The sequence below is a fragment of the Amblyomma americanum genome, chromosome 1 (genome assembly GCF_052857255.1).
Source record: "Amblyomma americanum isolate KBUSLIRL-KWMA chromosome 1, ASM5285725v1, whole genome shotgun sequence".
NCBI lineage: Eukaryota > Metazoa > Arthropoda > Arachnida > Ixodida > Ixodidae > Amblyomma > Amblyomma americanum.
Window position 1 is genome coordinate 75,465,244 of NC_135497.1, and position 23,701 is coordinate 75,488,944.

Consider the following 23,701-nt stretch of genomic DNA (forward strand, 5'->3'; position numbering starts at 1 on the left):
CAACACGTTTAAGAGCAGTCCGCAGATCAAACTTCGAAAGCACTGTCCCGATCCGCGATCCTGGTTGGCAGAATAGGATGTCTCACCTTTGACTCTCAGGGTCGCTGTGGAAACAGCCTCTCCCTTGGCGTTAGTGGCCTTGCACATGTACACCCCGGAATCCTCACACCGGAGTGACATGATGTTCAAGGCGACGTAGCCAAAGCTGAAAGTGCTGTTGATACGCGAACCTGCAAGTTTGCAAACGAAATAAAGGCGTGTCGGTGAATGTTTTTGTTTTCGCGTAAGTTTGTCGTGAACTCGCATGCGTGTAGTTTTTTGGTTAAGAATTGTTCCATAGCTCAGCAAATACCTGTTGTCAGTGGCTGGCCATTGAGGAACCATTCTACCTTCATGGTAGAATCGTTTACAGGAGTCAGCTGGGCCTCGAAGTGGCAGTTTGCTCCTGTTGTAAAAAAGAAAATAAACCCACTGTTAGTGTTGTGTTCGCAGAATCCAATTTGCGATGCCAGAACAACAAATATTTAATTTATGAAACTAGAATCACTGCTAGCACTTAACTTGCAGTCAGAAGTTATTGCATTTTGTTATACTAATACAAAAAAGTGTTAGTGCAGAAGATGTTCCTTAACTTTTCTCTCACCTTTTGAAAAACATTGAATATGAAAGCGCCAGCTACAGGAGACTGCGATTTCTCGCACTGATTCTCACACAGCCCTGCATGCATTCTAACGCACCAACATAATCCCATTTTAGCAAGTCGGCATGAATGCGTTATTCAAAGGAATAAATGTGGAGATGAACGGAATTCCAACTGATTTAATGCTTCTTTAAAAAGGGACGTTTCAAATGTAATAAAAGTTATCTCCTGTGGCGCAGTAGCTGCATTACACCGAATGTGCAACCGACAAGTCATTTGTGGCGACACTGCTTTGTGCTCGTAAGAGTGCCATCTACCTTCGAGAAGGTTGTCTTTGTTGCTCAGCGGTCGAATGAAGACAGGCTTTGTTAGGCTGGCGGTCTCGTCGATGGACAGTTGTCGCGAGTATTTCTCGGCGTCTTCCAGTTCCTGGATGGCTCTGATACTGTCCTCCTGGATTGCTTTGCGTTCGATTGCCGGCCGAGCTGCGGGGCAGAAAAGGGCCGAGTCATTTCGTACAGGGCGCAGAGGTTTTAAAAACGCTCTCCACGGTATCATGAGACGCATTCGTTCAAGCTTGCCTGTGCATCGAAGTGTGGCCGTGGTCGTCGCCTCTCCGGCTTCGTTGGCTGCACGACAGACGTATACGCCAGAGTCCTCAGGATAGACGTGCAGCAGCGTCAGCGCCACGTAGCCGAAGCGGTACGTGGTCATAACTCGTGAGCCTGAAATTTGAGGAATGCATTTATGACCAGCGTGAAAGAATCTCAATGATAATCCTAAAGCTAAAACTGCGGGCTGTCACTCGTACATCCGCTTGGCTGCGATAGACGGTACGGAACTGAGTGGTTTTAACTTCCGTAATCTTAATTATTTTACTACCAAAATAAGGGCCGTAAACATTTATCTCTGCTCGTATCTGCAGTTATCATCGCAGGATAGATATCGAGTGGTGCGAGTATACACTACATGACCGAAAGAAATGGATATTCCCTCGGAACATGTCGTCGCAGTCTTCATCGAACTTACTCGCTTCGATGGGGCGTCCGTTACAGAACCATTCGATGGTCATGGTTTCGTCTCCGATGGGAATCAGCCTAGCGTCGAGGTGGCCACGCTCGCCCTCGTGCAGGACCAGGTCCTGAAGGTGCGTCGTGAAGGCCGGCTTCTGGGGCGCCCTCTCGTCATCTTGGCCACGCACCGGCTGGTAGGCGCGCTCCACATGTCGCAGCCAAATGGTCTCACGTGGCGGCGACTTTCTGCACGTTGCCATGAAGAGATCGGTGAGAAAAAACTTGCGCATCGGTCGCATAAAGCGTGCGCGTCTTCCTGTACTCACTCGGGTGAAATAACCTTGGTCGGCTTAGGCAGATGAAGCGCCCACGGCTCGGTGTGCTTCTTGGGTTCAGCTGCAGCGTAGGAAGACTCAATGTTACTCTCTATTTGCTGGCGAACTAGGTCGATAGCTTTTGCCCATCGTTTTCATGAAAATAGTCAATGTCGTCGGCGTACCTATCACGTGCAGACGCGCCCTCGTCGCTGTCGAACCAGCTTGGTTTTGCGCGGTGCACTGGTACCACGCGGAGTCGGCCACGCTAGCACGGTTCAGGTACAGGGCGGAGCTCCCGTCTTGCGTCTCTGCAAAAACAAATCTCGCGTCGTGAGGCTGCTGTCAAACCATCCGGGAAGAGGGGCACACTCACCAATGATGAGGTTGGGTGGCTGCGAGTGGACCTGGCGGCCGTCCTTCTGCCAGGTGATGCGCGGTGCCGGCGTGGCCACGGCGCGGCAGTGGAGGGTCACGGACTCGCCCTCGCGCACGTTGAGCGATTGGAAGCGCTCGACGAACTTGGGTGCCACCACCTGCTCTTTCTCAATCACCACGAGGTGCACCTCGAAGCGGACCTCGCCGCTCTTGTTGTTGGCGATGCACGTCCACGTGCCGGCGTCCTCGCGGGATGCGGCCGTGATCATGAGGGCGTGCTGGCCGCCCTCGTTGACGAGCAGCTTGTGCGTGGCGTCGTCGTTGACGGGCTGTCCGTTGCGCAGCCACGTGATGTCTGGGAAGGGCCGCCCCGACACGCGCAGGTCGAAGCGCACCATCTTGCCTTCGGTCACTTCCTGATCCTGAGGTATCTTGACGAAGCTGGGCTTGAGCGTTCGGGACGTTTCTGTCATCACGAAACTGGACGAGTCCGCCTGTCGTGGCTCCTCGCTGCGCACAGGAGAGGGGCGTTAACCACACTTTCGCGCTGCCCACAGGTTGTATAGCTCAACCCCGCCACATGAAAAAGCGAATGCTGTGAGCCAAAGTGATGCACTTACGCCTTAGGCATGGATTCGATCACCAAGTGTGCGGAGCAGGCGACGCGGCCTTGCGAGTTTTCTGCGAGGACTGTGTAGTAGCCGGCGTCTTCCGGCAGAGCCATGTGGACGCGCAGGATGTACGTCGAGCCCTGCTGCTCCATGATGACCCTCTGCGATGCTTGTAGGAGCTCGCCATTTCGGAACCAGTACACCTGCACGTTTGGAACAGCCGCTGTGCCGACTGAAAGCAGAGAGCGGGCGCCTCCATGCTGTTACCTGTGCTGGTGGGTTGGAAGCGATCTTCACTGTGAACGTGGCATCAGATCCTTCCAGAAGCTTCGAGTTGCGTGGTCGCGCCTGAATCTGGGGAGCGCTAATGGGCGCTCCCGGAATGGCGGGCTGAGGAGCCGCCTCGCGACCGATCACGAACTGCCGGAACTCGACTTCACGCAGGAGCCGGTACTCGAACGTGTCCACTCTGAAAGTCTGCACAATTGGGGGCAACGGACTTGTTTTAGTGGACCCATGCACAAACACAAAGGTTGCCATATCAGTTGTCAGGCGCATTTCGGCTGCCATTTAGCTTGGCGCTGAACTTCCTTGACAAACATTAAGCATGAAGTCGTACGAGTTGTGCTAAGAAATGGCTACGGCACAATATTTTGGGAATTTTACTTTCCCCGTGCAAATATATTCCTTTGTAGTTTTTTTGTCTCTCCAGTTCCGTCTGAAGCAAGTCTTACCTGGTCATGACCAGCAAAGTAGTGAATAGGCTGGGCGTGAATAGGCGAAACGCCATCTTGCACATGTGTCCTCGAGTCGACGACTTGCGTCCTCTGAACAGTCGTCATCTGTTGCATCTGGCCGCGCATAACAGCTGCCGCTGCAGCTGCAAAGCCGAAAGGCGAGTGGCGATTAGGATCACGTTAACTTAAAAGCAACTACCGCACAGCTTAGGGTTAACTAACGCTTAAGATTAACCGGCGCTTTAGGTTAACTGCTAAGTCAGTTAAGCTAAGTTTCGCTGAAAAAGTTGCCTACGAATGCCCTTCTGTTCTATGCCACATCTCTGCCACTCAGTGCCGCAACTTTTGGTGAAAGCTCCACTCTATTACATTTTTTTAACTTCATGGCTGTTTGCCTGTGTGGAACTGCGCAAGAAAAACGGAAGGGCCTTAGCGGCTCCAAAAGTGTCTTCATCCTTGCTCCAAAGCTCAGTGAAATAACAAAGTCGAAGGCGACTGCAGCTCTAAACGCCAAGTTATGACCTCGAACAATAGCCGCGTGCCATTTTACGAGCGGCTGAGCAGTGGGTCCCATGCACTGCGCATAGGGGATGCACACTCACCGCGGATGGTGAGCGTGAGCGAGGCCTCGCCCGCGCAGTTGACGGCGACGCAGTTGTAGTCGCCATCATCCTCGGCTGTCAGGTTGCGGATGTGTAGGCAGCAGATGCCCGTCGTCGGGTCGTAGGTCACCTGGCGCCTGGGGTCGTTGCGCAGCGGCATGCCCCTCCGCGAGAACACCACCTCGGGAGGTGGGTTCCCGTGCACTTTGACTTGGAACTTTGCATCAGATCCTTCGTACAGCAGCCCGCCGCCTTGTGTGATTGGCTCGAACGTAGGCGGGCTGGCATTCGGAGGCCCCCACCTGCGCACGGGAGGACACAGAAGTATGTCAGAGTCAATGCAGGCCCCTCAATGAACGAGTGGTTCGGAATGCAGGGGAGGCGTCTGGACTTCCGAAAAACAAGGAAACATCAAACGTCGCTTCGCCTGAGCTATGTTCAGTCGGCAACTTAGTGCATTGTCAAAGTCTTCTTCTGGATCACAACTAGAGACAACTGTACAATGAGTAGTCTCTGGTGTGCTTTGCCTCCATCGATGCTGTGCCGCTTAGGGTCGCTGTAAATATTCCGTGACTCTCTCCAAAATGCCATTGCGCTATGTTAAAAAAACAAGCGAGAAGCAAGAGGCCTGAAACCAATTATTGATTATATAATTACGCCGTCTATGGGTAACTTTACTGGTTCACTATGAGGGCCTCAGTTGTCAACTCCATCAGTGTATTTGACAGAAGCCCCGGTGACGCTGATTCATGACCGCGATTGTCAAGCGCGCTACTGAGAACTCGGGACACGTAAATCGTTAGTCAACCGCTTTTCCTGCCCTCGAGCGAACAAACAGAGTCGCACATCTCGCAGTCCGTGCAGGGCGCCTCGCCAGTAGCTGAGATCCACATCGACTCGTCGACTCCAGCAGTCTGTGTGACCCCCTCACTAGCGGCTGCCTGGCTTAAGAGACCCACTGCGCGACAAAGTCGTGTCGCAATTTTCACTTATAGCAACACCGATTGCTAGCGCGGTCACACATCTCGTGGGTTTTCTTCTTTCTCTCTTTTTTTGGAATGCTGCCGGAGAAATACGCCCGACGTGGACCGCCGAGACAGGCAGGAAACGGTGGTGACAGAAGAAGACCAACGAGGCGTGACTCACGCTGACAAAAAGTGCTCGTCGTCACTCATACTGTTGCAGTGGCGGCTGTGACTCAGTGCCCCCGTGGTTACTCCCCGAACTTTTTTTAATTATTTTTCATTCCTGTCGCCAGCGCAGTGCCGCCGCGTTCCCAAAAACGGCTTGACCTGAACACCGGTCATATCAAATTCCAGAAGACGGCTCCGCCCGCCTAGTTGCGCGCATATTTTGAGAAATCATACGAATGGCACTGCTGCCGATGGGCCGGCCTCCTTGTGTCCTGGCGTCATACCGAAGAATTATTACGCAAGGCCTCTTGCAGTCCCAGCTTTTTTTTTATGTTATTGCAGTCCCAGTTGCAACTCTTGCTTCGTGTCCTAAAGATGAGAAGTGTTGTCTGAACGGCCACAAAGCCTATATTAGGTCCGTGCTGTCATTCTTGCTATAAACACTCAAGATTTTCCTGCTGCTGTTGTACCGTCAGTGCAGCAGAAAGGTTTTACTGATGACTGCCTCATTTATTGTTCCGTAGCTCACAAGGGAGATCAGATTGAGAGTAATCAGTGCCTTCAGTGATTGGGCTTCAAATGAAGAAAGAAAATAAGCTAGCAGAAATCTGCGTTTACTAATACGAGCAAGGAGAGCGCTCCTTCGTTTGTATATAGCATTAGGAGGCAACGCGTTATGAAGTACAGAGAGTTTCAGGGGCCTAGGAGTCATAATATTGGACAGTGAAGGCTGACTCATCCGCGTTGAAAGTATCTGCCTGACAGCATAGTATAAATTCTGCTTTCTTAGAAGATATGCTGTAATTATATGGGCAGCTAAGCCATATCTACAGAAGGGGTCGAAAACATTGCCCACCAATAAACCACAATCAGGTCATACAACCTAACGCACAACATTCCGTACGGTCGTATATCGACATTTGTTCTTTCTTGGTATTATTAGAATGGGAGATAAACCTGCGATTGATATTGACGAAATTGTCTGCATTGACGCTCATTAAAATGCGGACACTAAGAATAAAAAAAACCACATCTGGTCGTTTCTGCGCAAATAAATTCCAAGGGCTCGAAAAACTGCATGAAGACTAAATTTCCGCCATCCAGCCCAAATAACTGTTACTTCGGCTATTTTTGCCGTGAATATTTCTGCAGCTTAAGTTTGGCTGGTTTCATCAAGGCTGCATTTCCATCAGCGACACTTGGCTGAGTGCCAGACATAAAGCTAGAAGCGCGCTCTTTTCTGCGGATGCACTGAGAACCACGACGACACAGACGCAGGTCTGTGTTATTTATGAATGCAGTGCTTCCTGTGAGAAGGGTCCGGCATGCAATGATTTCTTATAAGTTTCAAATAAAGCAGAGCACTCAAGGTCTCTGTGAAAAGAGGATTTCATAATCTTGTATAGCGCATGTGTGTATACTGCTGTGATCCTCCGATAGGACGACAATTGGTCCTGGAGCACGCTAACCTATCGCAATGTTTCAATTTACTTATGCTGAATTAACATTACGCTTGCGATATCGCGCTTCTCAAGATGAACTTGTCTGAAGAAAAAAAAGGATACATTATACCACCGATACGAAATCGAGTACTGGCGAGGCTTTCAGAGTTGTCTTTCTGCAGCCAGTTACCGTCAGGTTTTCTTCTACTCATTATCTCCTCCACCGGGAAAAGGGGAGGGGCGGGAATTGGCACTGCGTCGCTTTTGGCTCTCCCGTCGTCAATCGGGCCGCGAAGTTCGACAATCGCGTCTCCGTTTCATCGCTATCAGCTGCGCAGTAAGCGGGCGCCCCCCACCGTTATGCAACGCAACGGCCCTGCGGCCGCGTGCCGTGGCCCGGCTCCAGCCGCCGCCACCAGTTTAGACCCGCGGCCCCCGGCTTCAGCTTCAGCCGCCCCGACGCGCGTGTGGCGCGTGCCAGCCCGGCGTTCGGGAAGCCGCGGATCTGGAGCGCCGCGCCAAAAACAGACGCCGCCGGCCCGCCTCCGCCCGAAGGAGCGCGCGCATATTGCGGCCGGCGCGCTGTCGGGCGCCGCTCGCGCCACAGGTTGCGCGCCGGGGAATTTGAGAGAGCAAAAAAAAAAAAAAAATGTAACCTGGCATAGCGCGACAGTATTTTGCTTTGGCTCCGCAGACTTCACTTAACCCTAAGCACTGCCCCTTTCTCTTCTTCGCTCTGATTGCGGTTCTGACACTGTTCGCGTGAACCTCGCGTTGCTACACTAATGCCGCACCCGCCACGGCCAGTGGAAAGAATATGCCTCCGCGCTGTGCGCTCAGCCCAGAAGCCGCCTAAACCGCTGGCGCGCCTCACGCAAGGACGGTCAGACTTTCCGCCGCAAAAAATATCCCTGGAACGTCGCCCTCTCCCCCTCCGCGCGCCCTCGGTTCGTTTGTCACCCCCCCCACCAAGAACCCGAGGGCGGATACATGGGCGCCCGGATTCTGCTCGGCTATGAAAACGTCCTCGGCGTTCTCAAGGGCATGGAAGCTTGAGAGGTATGCAGAACGTCAGGAAAACCGCATCGTCCGAAGATTTAAAGGGGACTTAGTAATCCTAAATAATTTGAAGTGGAAATAGTAATTCGTGCTAGTAATCCTAAGTTTCTTTGTGGGAAAAAAAAAAGCACAGCGAAGGTTTTGAACAACAACACTTGTTTTGTTGCAAGGAGAAAAAATAAGTGGCGCTCTAAGGGAGAGGGGGCAGGGTTGGGGCGCTGCCACCGGTAAATAGCCTGATGCCTGTTAGCGACTATGGAGTAGTGTTATTAGCTAGCATACTTCTGAATAGTCGACGGAATGAAAAAAAAAGCTAAGCATGATTGTCACACGGGAGAGAACAGACACTGAGGTTATATATGTGTCTTAATTTTAAAATTGTTCCGCCCACTTGAAACAGTGGAGTCAATGTTTTGTGTTTCCTTCCTTTGCGCACACCTATTAGTGGCGCTGCATGAGGACATTACTAATCAGAGGTAAGATGCTGATTGGTTAAGGAAATTAGTTTTGAACTCTTCCTTACCTTTGATGTCGTACATTGGGAGCAAGGATTTCTGAAGCGTGGAGCGATAGCCGGTGTTAACTCGTGCATGCCTAGCGTCCTACGTGCAGGACATCGGTTCTTTGAGCAGTAACTCTAAACGTTTTTTGTGTTAAAAACTTGCGCCCGCGGCCGTAGGTTCACGACGGTCTAAACTTTTCCTGTGCGAGGGTTGTGCTGTGTGCGTTCAGTTTCATGAACTGCTTGAGTTCAGAAAGATCCGCCAGTCTTCGCTGGCCGCCATTATTGAAATGCGACCTCATCGACGGCATTGTAATTCTGCAAGAAAGGTATTTCATTGCGCGTCGTCATAAGGAAATCACAGCGCATGATCGGAAACGTGAAAAGTCGGTGTTGAGAAAACTGTTTCCACCAATAAAAGGATGATTCCGAATTGTGAAGTGAAATAAACATTTTATATCGAAAAAAAAGAATTTTTTAACCTCTGACGATTCGGCGAAAGATTGTCACAGCGATGAAAATGAGTGGAAACCGCCGAACACTTCATATCCCATTATGCTTCTCAGGGCAATATGTTTAAACAGAAGAATTCCATCTGCGTTCTGCCAGTTTGTTTTTTCACCGCAGTTCTCAGCGTTGTTTGGACTCTGTGGCCCTCCTGCCTCTTCCGAAAGCGTAGAGCTGTTTTATTTTTGATGTCTCAGCCTGTCCCTTTTGAAAACCACATTCACTGATAGTCGGTTTTAAATTTTGAGCTTCCGGAAGGGCATCTGCAGAAAATGTTTCTAAAAGAGTCTTGCGCAAGAGGTAATTCCTTGTATTAGCTAGTGTCGCTAAAACCACGCTGCATTTTTTCTCAAAGCAATTTGTCTGGTGCTGACAACTGCATATTTCGTCATACCTCAGTGCGTCAAAATGTTTTCTGTACAGTATTCTTTTCACTGTGAGTAAATCAGAAACTTCAAGTACATTCACTCCATATATGATTTCAACAATGGAACTTTGGTTTCGGAGTCCTAAAATGTGTGAAAATATCCCTAACGTATGAGGACTTAACTGATTTATTTAAATATTCGTGCTTACCTTTGTGAAAAGAAGCTTATATCATATTTTATTCAACAGCTTAATAGCACTCGGGAGTCCTTAATGTTGCCGGAACACCCTGAAATTCTCACAAAAACCAGAATGATGTGTTGCTAGCACGACAGTACGTGCAGCAGTTCTGCAGAAGCTGGTAGTTTCTTGAACCTCAGGCCGCAAGAAACTACAAACATTCAGATCTTTTTCTGATTTGCAATTTTGTAAGTTTAGCAATCTTGGCTACGAAAACAACTGTTTTCTGTACGAAGTCTGCGTCACCCTTGTGTAGAGCACTCGAGCGGTGTCCTCGCCTGCATGAAAGTCGGCACCTTGTCATAGCGTCTAGCTTTATTAAAGGCTGCGCTTGCTTGGAAGTCCTATCACATGAACCTGCAAGCAAGGTGGGCACAAGCAATTTTCCCGCAAACCAGGGGCTGCTTTCTAATTCTATTTTTTACTGCGCAGTGCAGACCACCCGAGCGCTCTTCACAAGGGTGACGCAGACTCTACAGTTCAGCAGTAAGCCTAAACCTACGTGAAATGCGCTGTGCTTCACTTCAGTTGAGTTGTATTATTACGTGTTTAGTACCTCACGAATGAACGAATGCCTTTTGTATGCTCTATGAAACGGCCGGGGCCATCAATGTAAATCATGTATTCACAAACAAAAATAAATACCTGCTGTTTCTATTCAATTCGTCATCAAAAACTGCAGGCTAGTTCTCATAGATTTAAGCAGACGTGGCAGCAGGTAGCGGATGCCCCGCTTTCACTCGGTGTGAAAACTTAACGACGTCCTAGCCATAGTTCATATAAGTATACGAGATTGAACTCAAATACTGATTATAAGTACCTCCCTCCTCTCCCTCACCGGGCCTTCCTCCTCGGAGTAAAGGCCCTATTTAAACCCCGCCAATGATGAACGCTTTGCCCAGGCGAAGACAAGTCCTGTTGTCGAAACATTGGCAAACACACTGAGGCTTTCCCCTCCCTTGGTCACTTTTTGTGTGCCAAGAAACTGATTTGCCTGCCCTCTCTCTAGCATGGACTATAAGTTTTCCAGTAATTTGAGAAGTAGTGATTTCAATAAAAGTCGCTGTTTTATCAAACGCATAAAATTAATATATATATATATATATATATATATATATATATATATATATATATATATATATATATATATATATATATATATATATATATATATATATATATATATTCCATTATTTCGCTTTTTCCTTGCTTTTTGCAATGGGTGAGACATTAGCGCATAATTATGGTTCTGTTTTTTTTTACTGTTTTGTTCTTGAGCAACCACGAATGCGCTGCGGACCACGAGGGCGCTTTCAGAAATAGAAATCTCATAGGATGGCCGCCAAGAAGTCCAAATTACTTGATCCGAGCATAACACATTCTGCTGCTGCCACGTAAATGCAAGAACATTACAGAAATGTACGACAGATGTTCTCATTTTGCAGAACTAGTGTATTAATTTGGACACCTGGGGTATAGTGTCGAAATTCTTGGGATACCAAATACTAATGTTCTGAAAAGTTGCTTGCCCAAGGCCAAGTTCGCGTTTTTTTTTCCCGGCTGTGGTAAGAGCCGTAAAAAAAAGAAAAGAAAAGAACTGCTGCGCGCCTATAACTCCTAGTGACATGTAGGCTTTACGTATACAACGGAGTTTGCATGCTGCAATGGCAAGTGGATGTCGCGAGCTCTTCGGCGCTTGATAGTTAGATAATGAAGCCCGAGAGATCAGTGCACGATGGGGCCCCGCGTTTCCGCCCTTGCGGATGCGCTCGCCGGGGTACTACTCTTGACATGCGGACGAAAGATGGTTGCCCGCCGTGAAGCGCTGTGCCAAGTGCACCACCGAGCGGATTTCCACATTTTCCTGGCGCGCGCCGGCGTTAAGGCAGCGCGAATTAAGACCCTGAAAGTGGTCCAACATTCCGGCTTGTGGATGCGCACTACTGCAATGCGTATACCGGGAAGTAACGCTAATTTCAACTTATTCATTTCATCATCTTCGTCTTGATGAGCGCTCCTGCGCCCCTTCTTCCGTGCTTTCTCAATGTCACTATATCGAAACGCCCTGTGGGTGCCAAATTTCCGGCTCGCATTTTATTAGCCTTGCTTTCTTTTATTTTATTTTAATCATGTACGGCTAGTTCCATCCGCATTGTCTCCGACCTGCCCGCGTGCCGTACCTTAGGGTTCGGCAGTACTTTTAATGCCCTTACCTGTCATTGGCGGACCTCAGTGGCGAGCCGTGTTCAGTGTGGTTCAAACTGTGCTTAGTGACGCTGCCTGTACTAGCTGTTGGTGCCCACGTTCAGGCTTCGAAGTGAGTGTATAGATCACCGGCTCAACCCTGTCCCTATACGGTGCACGACACTGGCGATGTGCCAATGCGTGTCTAATCCACGCCCGAGCAGCACTTGTGCTGCTCTTTCACTATTTGCGCGTGACAGAAAAACACTGTCGTCCAGTCTTAACCACTTTATAATAAAAGCAAGCAGCTGGTTCGAATTTCAAGAAACTCCAGTACGATACCCTGAGGGCGATTGTGTGTCCATCCCCATCTCGAGAGCCGACGTAGCGGGTAGGCTTAGACCACTGTCCCGGGACATCACGCTTGCCGCGTGGAATTCAGGTCAATTCTCGCATTCGCGTTTAAAAACCTTGGACCCAGATCTGAAGCTTCGGCTTCCATCCGGCCTACCACGACGTGAAGCAACTTTGTTGTGTCGCCTGTGGCTTGGTGTAGCTTTCACCAAGCACTAATCGCTCTTAATAGGTATGGCTAACAGCCCTGCATGTGCCATCTGCGGGACTGACGAGACAATATCCCACATTCCTTGTAAATGCCCTGCCTACAGCGCCGAAAGTCAGTCTCTCTGCCGTGCACTGGAGCATCTAGACCTGCGCCCACTGACGGAAACGAAGATTCTCGGCCACTGGCCGCGGAGGTCATCGGCAGTGAAGGCCTCCAAGGCACTGCTCCGCTTTTTGAGGACTTCTGGCCTGCACGGTAGGTTGTGACTTTACTGAACGCTGTGACTTTGCATAGTGACTTTAATTTCCTGCAACTGCCTTTTCTCCTTCATCTTTTTCTCCCCTCACCCCTTTCCCCCCGTGTAGGGTAGCAAACCGGTTATTCTTTCGGTTAACCTCCCTGCCTTCCTCCTCCTCCTCCTCCTCCTCCTCCTCCTCCTCCTCCTCCTCCTCCTCCTCCTCCTCCTCCTCCTCCTCCTCCTCCTCCTCCTCGTCCTCCTCCTCCTCCTCCAGTAAGATACCACCAAGTTACCGAAAACGTGGCTTTCTGACGGCACGTCTGCGATTGGGAGTGGAAGACATTCGCACAAAATCGACCGCTTGCACCCAGCTCCGAGCGACGCTAGCGCAGACCCCGTGTACAGCGCGTGTATAGTCTCCTTTTTGATTGTTTATTCGCTTTGATGAATGAAGTATGCGCTGTCTCGAGCACCCAAAAACAAGTCACAAAAGCCGATCAGGTATACTGCGCGTTTGCAGTAATCTAGAAGCAGCCGCCGGTGGCTTCAAATCCAGGTGTCCAGACTGCTCGAATATAAAAGGCTAACCAATCAATACCGCCTTTCACTCAAGCGGTTCTTCTAAGAACAGAAATTTTAGTGTATAATGATAGATAGCTCTGTTTATTCAAAAATGGAACGTGCAAGACACCGCGACGATAGTAATCCTGTATGAACGTCGAAGTTGCTAGTTCCTTCAGCCAGCATTCTCTAATGTCGCGTAATAAAATAAAGCCCTCTTAGAAATGCTGACCCGTGAAAAAAAACAAACTATCTAACTACTGAAGGAAACCGACGGTTGGTCGCATGCAGTTACTTGAACAAGTGACGTGACACAAAAATTTCTTGTCGTGAATAACAAATACAGCCGCTTAAAAAATTAGTTTGCTCTGAGTCAGTGCGGAATCTGAGTCGGTGCGGAATTAAGCTAGCTCACTTAACGCGTGTGAACCCTCCTGCGCATCTCTTTCCTCCTTTGAAATGTGAAGGAAGGAATGAAAAGAAAAAAGAAAGAAAGAAGGAATGAAAAATAAATAAAGAAAGAGAGAGAGAGGAAAACTGAAAGAATGGCAGAAAGAAATACAAAAAGAAACAAAGGAAATGAGAAAGAAAGAAGGAAGGAAAGAGAAAAAGTGGACTTGAAAAAGGAAGAAGTGACGAAAGCCGACCGCCGTCAGATGAACCGCAGGATGTCGCGTCAGGTTAACGAGCGGGACAGAGTTCATTAGCTTGCCGATCTAAAAATGCGCTTCGTGATTGATTACTCGCGTGAGTACCCCAAACAATCACCGACATGCGGTGGATCATTACGTGGTTCTCAGCTTAGCATAACCGGCCCCCAAGTAACCCAGATTGAATTGTCTCGTTATGCAAGCGAAGAAAGACTTACGACGCCATTATTTGTTGAAACCGCACTTGCCAAAACGGCTGGCTTTGGCAGCAGCCACTGTTTCGTACTTTTCGTGGGTGTGCCGGAAATACCTGCGGCCAATGCTGCATATCTTGCGGCCAATAATGATATTTTCAATCTTGAGACAACAATCCTATTTAAATAACTAGGTCTAGAAGAATAATCTTTTCAATGCTTACAGAACAATCCTATTAAAAAAAAAAACAAGGTCTAGACAGATCGAGAAGAATTCGTATTCGTAGGCTAGACTTTTGCCCCGCCGCGGTGGCTCAGTGGTTAGGGCGCTCGGCTACTGATCCGGAGTTCCCGGGTTCGAACCCGACCGCGGCGGCTGCGTTTTTATGGAGGAAAAACGCTAAGGGGCCCGTGTGCTGTGCGATGTCAGTGCACGTTAAAGATCCCCGGGTGGTCGAAATTATTCCGGAGCCCTCCACTACGGCACCTCTCTCTTCCTTTCTTCTTTCACTCCCTCCTTTATCCCTTCCCTTACGGCGCGGTTCAGGTGTCCAACGATATATGAGACAGATACTGCGCCATTTCCTTTCCCCCAAAACCAATTATTATTATTATTAGGCTAGACTTTACTGCGAAAGCTAAGGATTAGTTATATGTCCAAAAAGAAACAAACAATGACTACCACATTCAACCAAAAATCAGGTAAATCAATGCCATTGACTCATTATCAGCGTCAAGCTCTCTTTGGCAAATTACAGGGAAACCGTGAAAAGATCGCCGTAGCCCATTTGCGGTTATGTGCGGAGGAGTCACACCCTATTGCCAAACTTAATGCGGGAAGGCTTCTGATCAGCTGAATGGCTAAAATTGCGTTGGACTGTAGTAAGTACGCTGTTGTGAATTGACTTCTTCACTGTAAGGCTCTGCACCATCCACAAGATGCTTGGAGTAGCCTAATGCTGAAATGCTGCCAGAGCCGACACACAGATGGCGACAATGGCAGAACGGCTCGACTTCAAAATGAATTAGCTGCAGCCTATTCACGTGAATGCATGGAACCGACAGCTGTCACAACCTGTCACAAATAATTTCCGTCAAGCTGAGTAAAAGCCCACAAAACGTCGGAAGAAATTATGGCGCAGGATACGTTAGCCAAGCAGCTATGCCCTCGTCATAAAGTTACAAACTTCCCAATGAAATGGTTTATTTAAAAGTGGTATTCCCATATCGCGCCATTTCGTTAATTAATGTTGTGAGCGCATGGAACCCGCCGTCAGCCGTGTAGGCGGATACGCATTCCGAAAGAAAACCTTACAAAATAATTACAGTTCCCCTCCGTACCGAAGAACACGTCTAATGAAATCAAATACTTAATATGCGCACGATAAAGTCGTACCACGGTATTTGTGAAAGTAATTTACGAATATATGCGTGGAATTCTCCGAGAGACTTATTGCCAAATACTAACACTTGCCGAAGCATATAACACGTCACTTTCTTCTCGCGATACATGATTCAAGTCGTTCGTTAACGTAAATTTAATCGCGGTTCAGTCGTTAACTTTTCCAGTACTTCTTTAGTGCGGCCTACAAATATTAGTAATTATTAGCGCGAATGTTTTCCACCGGAATGTTGCGCAGAAGCGTAAAAACAGACATCGTTCGTCGGTTCGAACACCATCCCAGAATGATATTCTGCCCCACTTCTGTCGCCGTCCGTCTTGGCTGTTTGTATTTGCTTTACAACTTTTTTTTTACTCCACACGTTGCTATCGGTTGTGTCAACAGAGGCTAGAGTGACAAGATGGCGGATCCCCCAGAAGACCTGTCGTCTGCGCTGAGCTAGCAGGGGACGGTGTTGGGGAATGACGCAGCCGGACCAAAACAGCAAGAGTACTGCGGAGCTGCGCAATTGGGCTTTTTTTAGAAGCGGCAGTCGGACAGCCGTCGCCCGGTGCAAGTAACAGCAGGCGGCACACCATCGCGGCACCGTTGGCACCGACTCGAAAGCGGAAAAGAATAGCCCTGGCATGACCACTCTCCTGACACCCCATCAAGCATGAGCCAGTATAATTGCGCATAACGAGACACCAGGCATTCTCCGCAGCCGCGAGTTCGCAGCAAACTACGCACACGTATTTCTTTAGGAGAAAATGCAAAATGTTCGCCCAGAAAAATGCGGCAGTCGCTGAGCCGCTCATCACTTGGGTTATGCACTCCACATTTTCCGAGAAAGAAGAGCGGCTGCACCGGCTGGGAGTCCGTCGACTGGCGGCACCAAGTGCGCATCGTTACGGAGGGGCGACATGAAAGCAAACGGTTGGTTCGGGTGGGCACTGCAGAGGTGCGCACACTGAGGGGACGCACTTTCCGCGACCATCACACTCGCGCGGTATTCCTCGAGGTGCAGGCAAGCGCCGACTTTCCAGCTGGTGCAGAGCGGCCGTTCTATTTCGAGACGCCGGGGCGCGCCGACTCGCAGTGATTTTTCGCGCCGCAGGTCGCACCCGGGAGGCGGACGAGGGCGACCTGGGGCCGAAGCAGCACGGCGAGTGGCGCGCACAAGAAGAGAAGGAGACGGGACTTACGTGTGGGGCGGCTGCACGACCATCCCGGTTTCTGGAAGGCAAGCAGTGGAAGGAACGGTGAGCACCCGCGCAAAGGAGGACGCCCGCGAGCGCAGTGGACAGCGCGCGAGGCGAGGCCAGCACGTTTGACGTCGCCTCGAGCCGGTCCCGGAGAGACTTTAAGGAGGTCCACGATGTGGACTTACCGTTTCGAGTCGGAGTCTAGAGAGCGTCAAGCCCGGAGAGGCATCTCCAGACACTGGTCCCGAATTAGCTAGCGGGACGTTCCCGTTCCCCGACGCATGCGCCCCTGACAGGAAATGACGCGGCGAGCGCCCCCTTCCCGCCTATTTTTGCCCCGGTGTAAGCTTACGCCGCCGCCATTTTTGGAAGCGCATTTCTGGGGGCGGCCGCACTTTCTGGCCGGCGTTTCTAGAGTTTCGACCGGTGTTTACTAAGTGGCGTATTTTCGGCGTCACTGCGACGGTATTGGCGATTAGTCGCATCATCCGGCCGCCGTGTCATCGCGCCCGTGGTCCGCGTTTCCGGTCGCGTGGCCGTCGAAGCCTTTTTTCGTCGGACTGCGCGTCGGGGCGCGCCCGTAGGCAGCGCTCCCGGAATAGGCCGCCCTTGACAGCAACTGACCGAAGACGGTGAGCCTGCAGCAGGCGCTCGTATTGCCCACCAGGTTGGACGCCGTGCACACGTAGACGCCCGAGTCCTCGGGAAAAGCCTCGGGGATGGTGAGCCAGGCGGTCCACGGGGCTGGTCCCGAAGGCTGGCCCACCACGTGGTCTGGCCCGTGCACGGGCTGGCCGTCCTTGAACCAGCGCAGCCGCGGCGCCGGGCAGCCCGTGACGAGCGCGCGCAACGTCGCCGGCTGCCCCTGCGCCGCGAGCACGTCCTCGGGACCCTGCGAGCGCCGGCGGAGGCTTTGACACGTGCCCCGCGGTCGCGTGTCGCACCCACCTGCAGGAAGACGGGCGCCGACACGCGCTGCCCCGTTGCCGGGTTCTCGGCGATCACCACCGCCTTCTTCTTGGGGCTCCACACGGGGCTCGCGGTCTTGGTGCGAATGATGGATCGCGGACTCTGGAATTGGCCCGTCTCGAGGCAGAAGCTGGTGCGTACCGACAGTGGCTCGAACAGCGAGGGCCGGCTCTCTTCAGGCGGAGCCGGCGGTGGCGATGGCGCGCGGATAGGCCTGCTGCCGAACAGCGGGACATCGTACTTGGGCTCCAGGATGTCGAATTTGGGCTCCGGGGCCACCGGGATGGGCTCGACGCGCCCCAGGGGCCCCGCCGCGCGGCTGGCCCGACTGGTGCTCAGCTGCAACGGAAACGGGACCCCATCGCGTCCATGCAAAGCTCAGTGGGGCGAGCCCCGACACCGCAGTTGTTTGTGCATCGAGCTTGCGCACAGTGTGCCGCAAGCAGCAGGCCCATCTATGTGCAGCGCAAGAAAGCGGCAGCCACGTGTGTGCAAGGTGCTCACGTCTGGTTTTGGTTGGGAAGGAGACAACATGCAACACATATCGAACACAAAGCATGGCTTTATTTCACATCACCATTACAACTGTCAAGATTATTTTCTTTGGTCAAGACACTGTGACGAGCATGCTACACCGAACACTTAGGGGCCAAGGGTAAGGAAGGAGAGCGCTCTGTTCCGAGCGACAGCCAGACAGACACAACGGAGAGCACCACCAGAAAGCGCGGACAAGAGCTCCCGGGACAGTCTCCGTGCCGGCCGAGCAAGTCTAAGGAAGAAACTAGAAGGCCTGCTACTTGCGAAACTCCCATTTGTAGACCAAGGGACCCCTCACCTCTTTAGTGTGAGTCTTGGTAATCTCAGTGACCCGCTTGGTCACTCGGCGAGTTACTTCTTCGGTGACTTTGTCTTTGGCGCCAGCTTGGTCCACTACTTTGGTGGTCTTCTCTTCCGAGACCTCCGGCGGCATTTCGTTCACGTGCGTCACCTCGGTAACGCGCAGCTGCAGGTCTCCCGTGAGAGCCAAGCCGGCAGAGTCCACCGGGCCCGGTCGAGCCAGCTTCGTCTCGTACACCTTCACCTCGCGCGCTTGCTGGATGCTCTCGTCGCGGCTCTGCACGCTGTCAGTGACGTCGTCGTCTTCGTCGAGCACCACGAGCTTTGTGCGCGCCGTCACAACGCCGCTGGGGCCTTGCACGCGCACTTCAAGGTCTCCGGAGTCCTCGGGAAAGGCCTCCGAGATGGTTAGGCTGAACACTGACAGCGATGCGCCACCCACGTTCTCCAGAGAACGGGTGAGCCGGAAGTCCGGAGAGTCGGCGATGGGCTGGCCCGACCGGAACCACGAGGCGGTCAGCTGGCCGCCGGCTGGTTGCGAACAGGCCACGCTGAGGCACACCTTGGTTCCGCTCTGCACCACCAGCTCCGAGGGCAGCGAGCGGGCGAGCCGCAGCTCCGAGCCGCTCTTCGAAACGGACACGGTCTGCTGCGATGTCCTCGACACCGCAAGCTGGCTGGACGCCTGGACCGCCTTCTGCGGGGACAAGGGAACAACAGGGGCCGGTCACGCCCTGGCCAGGTGTCTCCTCGAGAGGAGTGCTCACCTGAGCTTCACGAACGTGCACCTTGCAGCCCGTGCGCGTGCGACCGCCGGGGTTGCTGGCCTCGACTTCGTAATGGCCGCTGTTGCTGGCCGCCGCCTTCGGGATCAGTAGCTTCACAGTTCCGTCCGGATCGTGGCTGACCTGCATTAGTGCGCGTTGGAGGCGACTGTGGTTACTCGAATCAATACAGACAACAAGGCACAACTCTTTTAAATCAAGGAAAACACGAGAGAAGAGTGTCGTTTTTACCACGGTGGGAAGTAATCTCTGCTAATGAGAGCGGAACAGGAAACAGTTACAATTAAAAACGATCAAGCATAACCAACCACAATTACTTCTCAGTTGCAATGAAACCGCTACCACATACTAATGCGTTTTTTTTTCATAAACCTGGAGGAGATTCGAAACAGCGCAGGTCGTGTACCTGGAAGTCTGGGCTTGGAAGCACCTCTCTTCCATCCTTAAACCAGCGGACGAAAGGTGGCTCGGGTGCCCATAGCTTTGCAGTGAGCACCACGCGGCAGCCCTCATCCGTGGTCACGTCTCGGAGCGGCTCCAGAAACACGGGAGCAGAAAGCGGCACGCGCATGTTGCACTCCGTGTAGCAGCTGCCCATGGGGTTGACCGCCGAGCATCGGTAGGTGCCGGCGTTCTGGGCGCTGACGCCGTTCAGGACAAGAGAGCACTTGTCCCCGCGGAACAGCAGCCGTACCCGCTCAGACTCCTTGATGGGTTGGGTGTTGTGGTACCAGATGACCTGCACCACGGATGCAGGCAACGCACATTTAGCTTTCCCGCTTTGGAAATATAAGGTAAATATCTGTGTAAGATGGTGAGAAGGGATGCAGACAAACGGTATAGAAACCGTATCCCGACCTGAGCGCATTTTGGCTCATCCTTAAAGAAAGAAAGAAGGAAAGAAATAAAGAGAAGAAAAGAAGTAAAGAAGAAAGAAAGAAACGAACGAATGAACGAACGCTGGATATCACTTTTGTCTATCTATATCGACGTCTTCCGTCTAACTCCATGCTAGTCCTTCGATAATTCAGTTTTGGCTTCGAGCCGTTAGCGGCTGCCTCCTCTCAGTCATTTGGTAACTATAGATAGCGCAGCCTCTAGATGCCAAGTTGAAGTCCTTGACCAAGGCTTCTTTCGTACCAAGGCGTAGTTAGAGAGCAGAAGACTCGCTTATATTCGAAGCTCTCTTTCTCTCTCTGTGCTGGAACAATTGCGCACTATTCTTTTTCAGAAAAATGAAAGATTCATAAAAAGGTTTCGCTCAAGCAATAAAACAAACTAATTGTGGCATTCAGCAAGAAGACTGCTTCTGCTCAACACTTATTCCTTGTTAGCACAATTGCGATCAGTAAACTTGAGCACAAATATGTAAACGTATAGAAGTCGTGAAACAGTGCTTCTTTATTTAGCGCTTCGTCACCCAAAACCTCAAGTGATCACTGCTTGCTTTAATGGAAAGAAATCATTGTAGAAATGGCTCATTTTGAATATAACATGTCCAGCGTAGCGGAGGCCGATTGGAAACAAACTGATCGAGCTTTGTCAGCGCGTTTAGTACACACTCATATGTTGTCTATCTGGTTCAAAACTGAAATTGGTGCTTTAAATTGTCCGAAATTGGTTGTTCTTCGCTTTTACTGTAAACAGGATTAAAGATCAAACCGAATGCGCAGAACTCGATGTTGCTAGGTGCAATCGTGAATGTAAATAATCTTACATTTCAAAAGCCGCCATATTTTATATTCTTATGTTTAGTAGTCTTACCTAACAGGGTCTAAAAGCTTGCCATAATAGCTCTCTGGAAGTTTTCTAAAGGTATATCAAAACTTAGAGGCAATAAACTACCCAATAACAGCGTGCACGCTTGACACTTATCGTTAAAGCTTTCAAACTGAATTAATGAACGCTTGACTCCTACCTTTCTGCTGCTATGAAGCATGTGCAGCTAATAGCTGAATCAGCGTTCAGGCAGAAAAGCTATATTTTAGGCAGAGTTCAAATGCAGCTTTTAAATTCTTTTTGGTGGTGGCGGTGTTGTAAATATACAGGCGGGATTAGCCTTACAGAGGCCTGTCGGCAATTTCTCCGCCTAGGACTTGATCACAGACGCAAGACGTATTATTTTCTAGGCGAGCGGTCAGGCGCAGCGGCGCAGCCTAATTTATAATGGCTAGAAGGCATTGGCGTAGTGTCATTAGACAAACGCTCATCAGAGGAATGTGATGTACGCATTCTTTACGCTGTCGGCTCTTATTTAAGACAGCCACCTGGTATTTAATTACACAGAAACTTTAAGACTTTAGAAGGCTGAGAACAGTGCCGCGCAAAAAACTGTTCGCAAGAGTTGCAATTTTTGCAGAAACAAATCGAACGACAGCGATACCACCGCGTCATTGCCTGGCGAGTGTCGATGCTAATGCAATTTCTTTTGGAGAGGCATTCACTTCCTTAATGCATTATGAGCCATACGAGCAATACGAGGGCGGCAGTTGACTTGCATGAGATCAGCGTAGCAGTTTAGCTTCCGTTGCCTGGTCTGGTTGTATTTTCGGTAGGGAGAATGAAGGCAATGGGGTCTGAGATTTGCTTCCGTTGCACGAAAAGCAAGCGGTTAGCCGTTCTCTGTGCTAGGGCTGAGATTAGCCTTAATGCGACGCACTACCTTCCGCATCGGCAATGGCTGTGAGCGACCACTCCGGTAATGAGGAAACCAGCAAAATCCTTCGTTAGCGTCGCGCTAAACCATTCTGATGGCTGCTTGCTCAAGAAGCAAATGATAAACCGCGAGCGCCGGACCCATCCTCAGCTGCAAAAGAAGCTTTCCACAAATGGTACGCTTCCTCAGTTTTTTTCTTTGGCAGTGGGGGACGCTTTATTATTACTTCTGTTTTCGAGGACATCAGTCCCTGTTCTGTTTCTCTTTCTCTCTTCCTCGTGTCCAGCAATTTTACAGAAGACATTAAATCATATTTCTTTCACTGAGGAGGTGTCGCAAGTGAATGATAATTAAAGTATAGAAGTATTAAGGCTTATGAACGTACAAAAACAAAGGTTTTGCTAAACGTGAAAGTGTGATTCGGTAATAAACAGAAACGAGAAGTGACAAAGAAGAGTTCAGCACTTGATCGCAGTGCAAACTAGTCCAAATGAAAACATCAATGCTGCACTCAGGTTGTTTTCGTACAGATGTTCTCGTACGCCTTCAGGGGCCATATTACTGCGGTGCAGTCATCTCAAATTGGTTGCGTACGGGAATGAATTTGGCGAAAGTTTAGGACTATGTGGTGCGATATTATACTAGGGCCTGCTCGTCCAGCGTACCGTCTCTGCGCTGCTTTTTCTACAGCAAACTATTCACGCATACGCTGGTTAATTGAACATAAGAATAGGAGAACATTTCCTAGTGGCGTCGCTATGGTTCGGGCTCCTGCCTGCAGGATTGAAGAGCGCCGGCATTAACGGCATGTGTGTGAATGTGCAGAAAAGCCATTTACGGCACATGATGTTATAGTTTTCGGTTTCTCTTGCACGCAGACAGGTCATTGCGATGTTATTATTATTATTTTTTGGCGCGTGTCGCCTCGAATTGAAGCTCATCTCAGTTATCTTCAATTTCGACACTCGGCACAAGTGTGGTTCTGCGAATTCGGCCCCCGCGAAAAAAAAAAAGCTCCAATCGACGAGACCTCTGGTTCGGGCCGGCCGACGATGATGCATTCCAGCGTGATAGGGTCCGGTCCAGGCTTTACTTCCAGATCCTCCAGGGCCTTGAGCACACGCGGAGGCTCGGGCGGAGCGGCGTCCCTGCGGCGTTACGTAAAGCTGCTATACTCGGGCGCTGCGGGAGGGGTGAGCGGAGGCGAGAAACTTGTAACCGCGGAAGCAAAAAAAGAAGTTGGCAAAAAGAATCCGAGCCCGTCGAAGCACGTCTCGGAGTTGCTCACTCGGCCACTTTCACTTGGCAGGAGCAGGCCGTCTCTCCGGCTTTGTTTTTGGCCACGGCGGTGTATGTGCCCGAGTCGCTCTCGGTTGCGCCACTGAGCACCAGCCGCGCCATTCCCTGCTCCTGCGAGGGCTGCGCGGAAAAGGAAACCAGGGCGGCAGTGAGCCGGTGCGCGGGAGGAACGGTCCGCACGCACCTTGGCGGCGTCGCGGACGGGGAGCAGGTCCTTGGACCAGGAGACGCGTGGCTCGGGCCGGCCCTGGACGGTGCACTCGAGGTGCAGCTCCTCGCCCGGCCGCAGCTGGGCGGTCGCCGGAAGCGGCTCAATGAACGTCGGCTCCGTCAGCACGCCGCCCGTCGTGTGCGTGGTGTGCTGCTCCTCGAGGGCCTCGATGAACACCTCCTCCAGCGCGTTCTCGCGCGGTTGCTCTGCGGACCCCGGGGGAATCGAGCGCCATCGAATGTACGTGTGTCCAGTGACGCCACGGTAATAAATCGCAGTGTTCAATGTTCGGCAGCGCTTCGCCCCTCACATTCTGCTTGATTTGATTTGATTTGTGAGGGTTTAACGTCCCAAAGCGGCTCAGGCTATGAGGGACGCCGTAGTGGAGGGCTGTGGAAATTTCGACCACCTGGGGTTCTTT

The 23,701-nt window shown here is 50.9% G+C and overlaps 1 protein-coding gene across 1 annotated transcript in view; it reads right to left on the bottom strand.

Moving 5' to 3' along the window:
- sls (sallimus) overlaps positions 1-23,701 on the bottom strand; it is a 223,794-nt gene that overhangs the window by 160,216 nt on the left and 39,877 nt on the right. Inside the window, exons 20-40 of the mRNA XM_077645939.1 lie at positions 23,254-23,486; positions 23,059-23,189; positions 22,801-22,918; positions 19,521-19,853; positions 19,097-19,237; positions 18,328-19,026; positions 17,472-17,831; positions 17,148-17,415; positions 16,524-16,554; positions 4,296-4,597; positions 3,691-3,836; positions 3,224-3,433; positions 2,966-3,159; positions 2,344-2,855; positions 2,153-2,278; positions 1,980-2,049; positions 1,670-1,899; positions 1,222-1,365; positions 958-1,125; positions 353-445; positions 87-230 (exon numbers count right to left, since the gene is read on the bottom strand). Coding sequence (XP_077502065.1) covers positions 87-230; positions 353-445; positions 958-1,125; positions 1,222-1,365; positions 1,670-1,899; positions 1,980-2,049; positions 2,153-2,278; positions 2,344-2,855; positions 2,966-3,159; positions 3,224-3,433; positions 3,691-3,836; positions 4,296-4,597; positions 16,524-16,554; positions 17,148-17,415; positions 17,472-17,831; positions 18,328-19,026; positions 19,097-19,237; positions 19,521-19,853; positions 22,801-22,918; positions 23,059-23,189; positions 23,254-23,486 — 4,653 coding nt within the window. The remainder of the gene's footprint in view (positions 1-86; positions 231-352; positions 446-957; positions 1,126-1,221; positions 1,366-1,669; positions 1,900-1,979; positions 2,050-2,152; positions 2,279-2,343; positions 2,856-2,965; positions 3,160-3,223; positions 3,434-3,690; positions 3,837-4,295; positions 4,598-16,523; positions 16,555-17,147; positions 17,416-17,471; positions 17,832-18,327; positions 19,027-19,096; positions 19,238-19,520; positions 19,854-22,800; positions 22,919-23,058; positions 23,190-23,253; positions 23,487-23,701) is intronic.